Raw genomic sequence first — 12,722 nt, forward strand, 5'->3', positions numbered from 1 at the left:
AAGTGTACGTAAAGTGCTTATATTTACCTTGCAGCCATCACATGTAACACACCAAACCCTAATGCCAGAACTATGCAGCCTCTCTAAAGCGGATTTTATCAGTGTGGCCTGATTATTTGCCTGTACACCGTTGATAAAGAAATATGCAATCGGGCATATAAATTTGCCTTTAATAGAGACAAGCATGAAAACCAGAGCCTCAGATGCCTCTATTACTTCTTTTGACTGAGGCACTTCCCCACCAAACTCTAAAAAACCTGTGTATTGCTTAGTTCCTTGGTCCCAAACTACTTGCTTCCTAATTGCCACACTGTCTACAATTAGACATGAATCGCTGAACTGGTCCCTTACAATTGGGTTCGAATCAACGTACTTAAAAATATCTTTTAAGAAGCCAGTTTTACAGTCGACACTTGCCACCCATTTGGAAATCAATGATGTACGGGTCAGAGGCATTAATTTTTGCAGGTATTCATATGCTGCTGGTGAATAAAATTACACAGTCATCGCAAACATTTTCACATTTGTTGTGTATCTATTACCCTTTGACAAGAGAGAGTTGTCCACTAAATTGCACACTAATTCCACTTGTGTTCCTTTCTGATGATTGAGGAAGTTATGTAACTTCTCAGGAAGATGCCCCTTCTCCTTCAATGAACTTATGATGTTATCCATGGAAAACACTTTCTTCTCTCTTCCTCGAAGTTTTTCTCAGACACACTTCAGTTTACGTTTTAATTCGTGAACAATGTCTGAGAAAAAATTGCAAGTTTCGGTCGCCTTGTCTTCCATTTCTACTTTCGACTGTATACCACAATCAATTACTTGAGAACCAACTGCACTCTGAAATAAAGAAATAATTTCGTTATATATGATTGAAATAACTCAAGGCTTGATGAAAAAATATTATAAGAAAACTTTGGGGGTGTGAAAACATCCTTATACTAACGTTTTCGACACAATTCGCAGCTTCTGCATTGGATAAATGGGACTTGCTTTCCACGGAAGAATTCTCATTGACAACATTCTCCACGCAATCACTAGCTTCTGCAGAGGGCAAATCAAGCACGGATTCCAGGACAGAACACTAAAAACAAAAATATGGAAGTGTATTACAACATTGCTTAGACCTATGTAGCCCATTTGTGTCCGTACGAAATAAATTCACAAAAGTCAAAAGCACACACATAGCAAGGAAATTAATAAGCTACCTCAAATGGAGAAGCATCGTTGTCACTCAAAATCCTAACATGTCGTCGTGGCTGTTTATTTGGCGGCATCAAATGTGTCGGAAAGCCAAAAACTGATGGCACTGCTTCGGGTCTGAGACGTTTCTTCCACATTCCAGGGCTCACTACGTAATCATCTTGTCGGAAAAGGTTTCCGCAAAGAAAACTGCAAGACGTAGGTTTAAAATCTTTCCGCGTCACGGAAGTAATCCACTTCTTCAGCAGCTCTGGGTGCTTTAGAGGAAATCTGTTCAAAAACATCGAATTAGCAAACGCACTAAGTCTGTATTGTTGTCGTACTGTATCGGTAGTCCTATTACCTGTGAAATGGTAAGTCACTTTCCTTACTCCATCGCTTCGTACAATTGAAAGCAGAACAAGAAATCACCATTTCGATAATCCGTAATTCCTTATACACCGTACAGACCGAGAGAAACTTCTTGGCAAATTCAAATATGGCGGGCAATACAGACGATAGTGATCAGCTGGTAGAGCCATCTATCGGTAGGTCCGGTAGTTGAGCATCCCTCATTTCGCTAGCTTTAGACGCCTGTACTCCAGCGCTGCAAAGTGGAGTGCATCTCGACTTGCACTGCTACCAACTTTGGACTTGCTAGCAAAACGACTTCCTCGTGGAAGAACGGGGACGTGTGTTTAAAACCTTCAATCGTACAATCGGATAGATCTGCAAAGTTTCACAAGTGAGAAGATAGTACGACACTTGTATGTGGAACAGATTCTGTAAAGATTCAACGTTCACCTTTTGCATTATAAACAACCCACATATGGTACTTGATAGTATATCCTACAGCAGTCTCCAAATAAATTCTTGCCCTTGTGCTATTAGGTGCTAATTATTTTCAACTGTTTGCGCTGGCTGTACGCTACCATCAGAACTTTAATTTCAAAAAGAGCATTACTTACATCTAAATAGGCATTCAACTTCATTAACAATTACTTAACATAATTCCAGTTTATAAGTCACTATGTTTAACCTACTGAAACGGCTTTGCCCTCGCATTTTTTGCGAGTTAATTGCATGCATGAACTCTTGAGTTATTTATGCACCATTCAGGTTGTGGATTCTTTGCAGCTTTTGGAATTAGTGTTTTGCAAGGCTTATATGTAACACATAAATGTGATACTTCATGACCTTAATTCAAGATGGGAGTGTCATTCTGTAAAAATATAATTCATCCAGAAATCCCATCCAACCTTGCTATCTGAATCAGCACTTAGTGTGTCAAAGTGAAAACTTTGTATGTCTCTTCACTTCTGCTGCCCCAGTATCTGTATTTCTCAGGTAAGTTTTCATCTTTGTGTATGTCTCTTTGTGACCTACTAAGTAAATACAATCTTTAATTGATGGCAGTATGTTTGAGCACTGATTTTAATAATTACCAGCAGCAGGAATGTACAGATTACTCAATTCAATTAAACATCTCAGTATCTTAGTTTATTGCTGTTAAGGCTAAATATAATTTACAGGGATGCAATTTTTGCAACTGCTAGTACTACTGCTAAATCTACTGCTGCAGCTACAAGTTATAGAACCATAGATATCAGAACTTTACGTGTGCATTTATTGTGACGTGCAGATACTACGTAGCTAATTTTTTTTTTCTTCACTACCCACAACACCAAACAGGCTACTATATCTAAATTATGCTTAATGAGATGGAGCAGTGGATAGCACAATGGAATCGTATTCGGAAGGACAGTGGTTCAAACCCGTGTCCAGGCATCCCATTTTAGATGTTCCGTTATTTCTCTAAATCACTTCAGCGAAATGCCGGGATGGTTCCTTTCAAAGTGCAAGGCCTTACTTCCTTTACCATCCTTCGCTAATCTGAGCTTTTGATCCATCTCTAATGACCTCCTACGTCTAAATCATTATTTTGTACATTTGAGAGAGATGCAACCTCGTGACAAGAAAGTGATGCTGTAGCAGTTTCCACCAATAGTGCTGCAGGAGGGAAATGACATGGAGGCTTATGGGTGAATCAGACTGAACAGTGGAACAGCTATGGCCACCACAAGCGACATGGAATCAGGAGGATGTGCTACACCCACATCCTCCACACCAACAAAATCTAAGGAGACTGAAGATCGCTATTTTCGTGCAGCGCAACTACTTGCGCAGATACCTTGAAACAAAATGAGAATGGTAATGTGGGCAGTTTCATAAAATATCTGCCATCAGTTTGTGAAATCAATTAGAAGGCATTGAGCAAGACCACTGTAGCACATCAGTAAACTGTGTGTGTTATGTGTATGCACACTATTTAAACAAAATTTGATCGCTGTCTTGGAAATAAACTAAACCCTTATTACTTCCTGAGAGAACTGAATGTGAGTGTTTTCACATGACTCTCGGCTGTGTTCAAAATGACTGCTGTCAGCTATTGTAATTATGTAGCTCTGCACTACTACCCCCCCCCCTCCCCCCAACCTTTGACCTTGACGTTAATGGGAAGGCTTGCGTGATACAGATACAGATAACCATACTGTAGGTGCACCCAGAACAGAGGGGTATATGTTAAGAGGTCAGACGAACGTGTAGTTCCTGAAGATGAGCAGTAGCCTTTTCAGTAGTTGCAATGGGCAAGAGTCTGGGCAATTGACTCAACTGGCCTTGTAACATCACGCAAAATGGTCTTTCTGTGCTTGTACTGCAAACAGCTGAAAGCAAGGGGAAACTACAGCCATAAGTTTTCCTGGGGGCATACAGCTTTCCTGTATGGTTAAATAATGATGACATCCTCTCAGGTAAAACACTACAGAGGTATAATACTTCCTCAATTGGATTTCCGATCAGGGACTGCTCAGGAGAACATCATTATCAAGTGAAACAGAACAGGAGTTTTATGGATTGGAGCGTTGAATGTCAGACCCCTTAACTGGGCAGATAGGTTGGAAAATTTAAAAATGGAAATGGATAGGTTAACGTTAGATATAATGGGAATTAGTTAGTTGATTGGCAGGAGAAACTGAACTTCTGGTCAGGTGAATACAGGGTCATAAATACAAAATCGGATAGGGGTAATGCAGGGGTAGGTTTAATAATGAATAAAAATTAGGAATGCGGATAAGCTACTACAAACAGCAGGGTTAATGCTTTTGCACAGTAGTACAGGTTTATATGCGAACTAGCTCTGCACATGATGCATTGAAGAAATGTATGATGAGATAAAAGAAATTATTCACATAGTTAAGGGAGAAAAAAATTTAATACTCATTGGGGACTGGAATTCAGTAGTAGGAAGAGGAGGAGAAGGAAAAGTAGTAGGTGAATATGGAGGTTTAAGAATCATGAAAGAAGGTTGTGTGTGTGGAAGAGACCTGGAGACACCAAGAGATTTCAGATTGATTATACAGGGCATTACAAAAAGGTAGGACCAAACTTTCAGGAAACATTCCTCACACACAAATAAAGTAAAGATGTTATGTGGACATGTGTCCGGAAACGCTTAATTTCCACGTTAGAGCTCATTTTAGTTTCGTCAGTATGTACTTCACTTCCTCGACACACCGCCAGTTGGCCCAACTGAAGGAAGGTAATGTTGACTTGGGTGCTTGTGTTGACATGCGACTCGTTGCTCTACAGTACTAGCATTAAGCACATCAGTACGTACCATCGACAGGTTAGTGTTCATCACGAACGTGGTTTTGCAGTCAGTGCAATGTTTACAAATGCGGAGTTGGCAGATGCCCATTTGATGTACAGATTAGCGCGGGGCAATAGCTGTGGCGCGGTACGTTGTATCGGACAGATTTCCAGAACGAAGGTGTCCCGACAGGACGACGTTCGAAGCAATTGATCGGCGTCTTAGGGAGCACGGAACATTCCAGCGTATGACTCGCGACTGGGGAAGACGTAGAACGACGAGGACACCTGCAATGGACGAGGCAATTCTTCGTGCAGTTGACGATAACCCTAATGTCGGCGTCAGAGAAGTTGCTGCTGTACAAGGTAACGTTGACCACGTCACTGTATGGAGATCGCTACGGGAGAACCAGTTGTTTCCGTACCGTGTACAGCGTGTGCAGGCACTATCAGCAGCTGATTGGCCTCCACGGGTACACTTCTGCGAATGGTTCATCCAACAATGTGTCAATCCTCATTTCAGTGCAAATGTTCTCTTTATGGATGGGGCTGTGATCAAATTGTAAATTTTCACAATCGACATGTGTGGGTTGACAAGAATCCACACGCAATTGTGCAATTACGTCATCGACACAGATTTTCTGTGAACGTTTGGGCAGGCATTGTCGGTGATGTCTCGAATGGGCCCCATGTTCTTCCACCTACGCTCAATGGAGCAGTTATGATTTCATACGGGATACTCTACCTGTGCTGCTAGAACATGTGCCTTTACAAGTACGACACAACATATGGTTCGTGCACGATGGAGCTCCTGCACATTTCAGTACAAGTGTTCGTACGCTTCTCGACAACAGATTCGGTGACCGACGGATTGGTAGAGGCGGACCAATTCCGTGGCCTCCACGCTCTCCTGACCTCAACCCTCTCGACTTTCATTTATGGGGGCATTTGAAAGCTCTTGTCTACGCAACCCCGGTACCAAATGTAGAGACTCTTCGTGCTCGTATTATGGACGGCTGTGATACAATACGCCATTCTCCAGGGCTGCATCAGTGCATCAGGGATTCTGTGCGACGGAGGGTGGATGCACGTATCCTCGCTAACGGAGGACATTTTGAACATTTCCTGTAACAAAGCGTTTGAAGTCACACTGGTACGTTCTGTTGCTGTGTGTTTCCATTCCACGATTAATGTGATTTGAGGAGAAGTAATAAAATGAGCTCTAACATGGAAAGTAAGCGTTTCCGGACACATGTCCACATAACATATTTTCTTTCTTTGTGTGTGAGGAACGTTTCCTGAAAGTTTGGCCGTACCTTTTTGTAACACCCTGTATGATGGTAAGACAGATTTGGGAAACAGGTTTTAAGTTCTATGACATATTCCAGGGGCAGATGTGGACTCTGTACACAATTTACTGTTTATGGACTATATATTAAAAATGAAGAAATTACAAAATGGTAGGAATTTCAGGAGTTGGGACCTGGATAATCTGAAAAAATCAGAGGTTGTAGAGTGTTTCAGACAGAGCATTAGAGGACAATAAAAGGGGAATGGAATACAGTAGAAGGAGAATGGGTAGCTTTGAGGGATGAAATAGTGAAGGCAGGAGAGGATCAAGTAGGTAAAAAAAGACTAGGGCTAGTAGAAATCCTTGGGTAACAGAAGAAATATTGAATTTAATTGATGAAAGGAGAAAATATAAAAACGCAGTAAATGAAGCAGGCAAAAGGGAATACAAAAGTCTCAAAAATGAGATCGACAGGAAGTGCAAAATGGCTAAGCAGGGATGGCTAGAGGACAAATGTAAGGATGTAGAGGCTTATCTCACTAGGGGTAAGATAGATACTGCCTACAGGAAAATTAAAGAGACCTTTGGTGAAAGGAGAACCACTTGTATGAATATCAAGATCTCAGATGGAAACCCAGTTCTAAGCAAAGAAGGGAAAACAGAATGGTGGAAGGAGTATATAGAGGGTCTGTACAAGGGCGATGTACTGGGGGGCATTATTATGGAAATGGAAGAGGACGTAGATGAAGATGTAGGAGATATGACACTGTGTGAAGAATTGGTGAGAGCACTGAAACACCTAAGTAGAAACAAGGCACCGCAAGTAGACATCATTCCGTTAGAGCTACTGATACCCTTGGGAGAGCCAGCCCTGACAAAACTCTGCCATCTGGTGAGCAAGACGTATGAGACAGGCGAAGTATCCTCAGACTTCAAGAAGAATATAATAATTCCGTATCCATAGAAAGCAGGTGATGACAGGTGCGTGAACCACCAAACTATCGTTTTAATAAGTCACCATTGCAAATCAGACAAATGAAAAAACTGGTAGAAGATGGCCTCAGGAACATCAGTTTGGGTTCTGTTCAAATGTAGGAACACGCGAGCCAATTCTGACCCTACTACTTATCTTAGAAGCTAGGTTAAGGAACGGTAAAGCCCGTCTCACACGGAGCAAGGTTCGCCGCAAGTTTGCGAGATGGCGTGCATGCCTGCCGGCTTGCAGGCAAGGGAGCCGGCAATATTCCATGCCGAAGCTCTCCCACGGTGCAAGATTGGCTGCTAGTTGTGTTGTGATCAGCTGCGTGTTGTATCGAACGAAGATGCTTCAGGTACAGATGTTCTGAGCAAACTGGCATTATTAGCTCTTTTGGTGCTAAACGATGCAGAAATACATGCTACTGAGAGAAGAAGAAAGAAAGAATGGACGAAAAACTGGATTAAGAGGAGAAACGCTGGGAAAGGTGTGCTCTCCATGCTTCATAAAGAGTTGAGGTTAGTTCGCATAATACCTACTTTTCTTTGAAAAATATCACCATTTCATTACTGTTTGACTTTATAAATATACAAATAATGACTGTTATATACGACTTTATTTTATAGGATAGAAGATCGCACATCCTTTGCAAATTTTATTCGAATGGATGTATTGGTATTTGAAGAACTGCTTCGAATGGTTTCGCCTTTGATTCAGAAGAAAGACACTGTGATGCGTCAGGCAATTACGGCGCGGGAAAGGTAAGTGCATTATTATATGTTCGAAACAGAAAGTTAATTTTTATTTATAATCCATTGTAATTTTACGATCAATCTGAGACATGTTTAATATGCGTCTCTAGGCTTGCTGTCACACTGCGTTTCCTAGCGACCGGAAACACTTACAAAGATTTGGCCTATTCTACACGAATAGCGAACAACACGCTCTCCCGTATGATACCAGAGACTTTGACGGCCATAGCAAGCGTGTTAGGAGATAATGCGACACAGGTAAGCTCAAGATAAATGCTATAAGTATTTGCTACGATTTTCTACTTGGTACGGCACGACTGTGAAGTAAAATGTAATTTGCAGTGTCCACGTGATCCTGCCGAGTGGAAAGTAATAGAAGATGGGTTCCACAGCCTCTGGCAATTCCCACATTGCATTGGAGCACTTGATGGGAAACATGTCAAGTTTAGGCCTCTGCGCTCTGATGGTTCATCATTCAGAAACTACAAAGGTCACGACAGCATAGTTCTTTTAGCTCTAGTAGATGCTAATTATAAATTTTTGTTTGTGGACATTGGCAGAAATGGAAGAATGAATGATGGTGCAATATTCAGAGAGAGTGCCTTGTTCATGAAACTCATGGATGGTTCATTAAATTTGCCACCAAGTCTCCACTTCCAGGTAGTGACATCTGTGTTCCCTACATGTTTGTGGCAGATGATGCTTTTGCGTTAAAGGAAAATTTAATGAAACCATATCCTGAACGTGACATGACACCTGAAAAAAGAATTTTTAACTACAGAATTTGTAGAGCACGTAGAGTTGTGGAAAATGCCTTTGGCATAATGTCAAACAAATTCAGAATTTTGCTGCAGACTATTCCACTATCTGTTTCCAAAGTAGAGCTCATTACAAAAGTGTGTTGCTTGCTACATAACTTTGTACTTGCCAGAAACTCTCAAGGATATATCCCTCCAAATGTAGATGAATTACCATGTCTTCCTGGCATTGCTACTCAGGGTGCAAATCATAGTGCAGCCATCTGACATGGTATTTCAATACTGTTGGCAGAGTTCCATGGCAGGAAAGGTGTGTTCAGGAAGGTAACAGATAATGGTTTACTATGTTTCTGAAACATTACCTTATTCATTGTTTCATTTTCAGTCCTTTCGCATATTGACAATGATTTTGTGTGTGTGTGTGTGATTTTGTGTGTGTGTGTGTGTGTGTGTGTGTGTGTATATATATATATATATATATATATATATATATATATATATATATATATATATATATATATATATAGAGAGAGAGAGAGAGAGAGAGAAAAATATAAATTTATATGTATCTCAAGCAATGATTGGAACCTGTGCAAGACCTTGCAAAAATCTGATCTTATTTTGTATAACAGCTCCACAATTAATTACCTGGGACATGTAGAGAGCCACTATTATGAAATAATATTTTTTTTTTGATGGTTATGAAGAAGGTATGGAAAGACCTACTAAACATTTATGTATCCCAAATTAACAGTTTTGGAAGATAATTTTGTGCTGACTGTATTTGTGGTAGTAAGGTACTGCACAATATTTTTTTCTGATTGATAGCACTTGGATGTATATGCTTATTTTTATTTTACTTATTTATTTATTCATTCATTGAAGGATCATCTAACAATTATCTGGTATTTGTCACCATAATACAATGGAAAGACATAGTTTGTAAATATACATATATGTGTACATATAAGTATGCTTTTGGGATAGGACAGCTGGTTGGTTGTGGCCTGGACACAACCTTGATGAGGGGTAACATAAATCAGGATGGCCAAATAGGGCCTGCTCCAACCTCTAAAATATCAGGTTACTATTTTAACAGTTGGATTGGCTCATCTGTTTAGCCCCTATTGTACAATGTTCTTTGATTTAAGTACTGTCTGTTCCAGATAACTTATAATACAAATGTGGTTTTACTGTTCACTTTTGGACACGGAACAGCATTTAGTGATAACTCTGGATCACAAATTTGCTGCTTTACACCGTGCTCTAACTTTAGTCTGCTTGGAAAACTGGCTCCACACTGGTAGACATACTTCTATTCCCACCTCTGTCCTGAGTCTTCATCCCCTGTCATTCACTTCAGATATTGGCACAGGATTACAGTATTTTACGGTGTCGGGATGATGATGTTATCCCATATTACTATTAACCACTTCCATTAACACTTTATCAGTGATTCCCAACCTTTGTGAAACAATGTTTCTGCATGGAGTCAGATATTAGCTACTACCCATGCACATTAATTTTTGTTGCTACTACTTTTTTATAACCTCTTTTTTTTATAGAATGATGGTGGTAGTCTCAGAACAACATGTTAAAATTGGTTCATTGTACTCCTGTTCGTAAGCCACTTGATTTTTAGACTCCTTGCGTTTGAAATACCAGTAACTAGAAGACACCACTTTGCTACTGTTCTGCGTGAGAACTGAATAATAATAATAATAATTTGTGTGGCACAATGGCAAAGTGCCTTTCTTTTGATGTGATGCCACTTCGGCAACTTGCATATTCCAAATCTAATACTGTTATCAAGATGGGACATGTCATTTTTGGCAGCTCCTCACATCACTGAAAGGGGAGTGCTACACTGAAGGCTAACTGAAAATTTTTGTGGTCTGAACAGCCTTAAATTTTGCTTCCTGTTTTCAGGCACACTATCACTAGCCTCCTTTAGCAATGTAAGAACTATTACCTACTTTCTATTAATTTTGATGTATGTTTGAAACTGCAAAGAGAATAATGAAGCAATATATGGTTAAGAGAACTATGTACAACTCTGAGAATATATTTAGGCATTTATGAGGTCTCAATGTTGTCATAGATGGCTGCTACAAAGTATGTGCATTTTTTTATCAGTTGCATAAAACTTTCTTAATCAGTATGCATGTATTCAAGAATATTGTCTATATTTCTATTCAGACAATAGGTGTCTGTTTTTGTGTGTAAGAGATTTTCTGCTGTTCGTTTCTGGTTTTCTGTTCCAGATGCAGCTGCCGATACACCAACCACATGATAGGATTCACGTTCAAGAATGCTTGTGAAGTGTTCTGAAGAAAATACTGTTGCAGTTCATGTGTCCATATTTAAAAAGTGTACAGAACAAAGCAGCCATGTAAAAAGACATTTTTACTGTGTGTGTGTGTGTGTGTGTGTGTGTGTGTGTGTGTGTGTGTGTGTGTGTGTGTGTGTGTGTGTAAACAGAACTGGTTAAAATGTTACTGCTTATTTTACTCCTGTTTCCTATCATGTTAAATTCCTATTGTAATTACTTATCATGCAGACGACTTGTATCTCTGTGTATTATTTAAATATCCCAGGATATTGTAACTGTATTCAATTTCTTAAATACAATTATATCATTAGATATCACAAGATTCCAACTGCTATTATTTGTCACATAAGTACATGCTTCTTTTGGAATTCATACTATGATTGGCTACAAATCTCAACTACTGCATTTATGGGTGATACTCTTGAAGTAATTTACCTACTCAGAGATTTAGAAATCCTTACTATCGAGTGGATTCAAAACGGCATATTTTAATTTGTTCTCGTGAAACAGCCTGATCTAAATGTACAGTTGAGTGCAAAGCTTTCATGCAGGCTATGCTACTACATAGGCAAGTCTGCATAATGTTGTTACCTAATATCTCGAAGTACTTGGGTCATTTGCTTCAAATTTTTACACTGTCTAATGAACATCTGCATAGATAGGGGGTGGGGGTGTTACCAAAAGTCTATAGCAAGATCTTTACCAATATGTTTTGTATTTTTATCTGATACTCTCATTCATATTGACATAGGCTATTTTTTCTCTTTTTTATAAATGTCTTAAGGTTTTCTGCATAAAGTTACTGCAAGAAAGAAATTGCTATGCTGTGAAAATGTACAGCTTAACCTATTCACACACTGTTTCAACCAACATAGTCTGGCATGTCTACAGTTATTCAAGTTGTTTCCCCTATCATAATTCTTCCTACTTATATATAATCAAATTGTATACAAAATGTGCTGCTAAGTTTTCATCATAGCAATCATATTTACAGGAAAGAGGCCAGTTGCACTTGTGGGTTATGATTAGAAAACTTTGTAATCCTATTCCTGTGCAGATTAAAATTGTGAAATGTCATTGAAATTATTGTCCTCAAAAATTCAGTAGCAGAAGTCTTTAGAATACCCTGTATACCAGTTATCTCAATGGATGCACTTACTCATATTGAGACATTCCAATCAAGGCTCAAGGTCATACAGTGGTAAGATAAGGATGGGGAGAGAGGGGTGCTAAAGATGTGTATCCAATTCCCACACATATTTTACAATTGTCCAGCATTCCTGGGTTTGCTAGTATATAATTATGTTACAGGGATTTTACTTTACTCATTCCTTTCAGACAATGAGAAAGTTCTATTTCAATAAATGTCCTCTTTCCTGCATCAGTGTACTGTTTTACTTACTCTTTGAACTATTTTACAATTCTCCTTACTAGACATAGCTTATATGGTTTCTTTGGCAGTCTCTTATGTTGACTGCAATGTGGCCACTAGCAGAAATAGCCAAGGCTCTGCCTCGGCTAGTGGAACCCCATGGCAGCGAATGTAACAATATTAGCGGTTTAATTTCGAAATTGGTATTGATAATTGTTCTAGCTATTTCTTATACATCACTTTCTTATTGTGAAGATGCTAATACTTCATGAACAAAGGTTTGATTTCTTAGTATTGCATTTAATTTACCTTCCTGGAAAATTGCTTTCAAAACTGAAAAAATGGTTTAATATGAAATATGTTGGTAGTACAGCTTGCATTAGGATAATTAGGAACTTCATGAGT

General features: G+C 39.3%; 1 protein-coding gene across 1 annotated transcript; it reads left to right on the forward strand.

Annotated features, from left to right (window-relative positions):
* Nucleotides 1–7,488: 7,488 nt before the first annotated feature.
* LOC126426641 (uncharacterized) lies at nucleotides 7,489–8,569 on the forward strand. Its single transcript, XM_050088528.1, has 4 exons — nucleotides 7,489–7,621; nucleotides 7,730–7,864; nucleotides 7,966–8,113; nucleotides 8,198–8,569. The coding sequence occupies exons 1-4, from the start codon at nucleotides 7,602–7,604 to the stop codon at nucleotides 8,567–8,569; spliced, it is 675 nt and encodes a 224-aa protein (XP_049944485.1). The 5' UTR covers nucleotides 7,489–7,601.
* The last annotated feature ends 4,153 nt before the right edge of the window (nucleotides 8,570–12,722 follow it).

Source organism: Schistocerca serialis, chromosome 11, assembly GCF_023864345.2.
Source record: "Schistocerca serialis cubense isolate TAMUIC-IGC-003099 chromosome 11, iqSchSeri2.2, whole genome shotgun sequence".
Taxonomy (NCBI): domain Eukaryota; kingdom Metazoa; phylum Arthropoda; class Insecta; order Orthoptera; family Acrididae; genus Schistocerca; species Schistocerca serialis.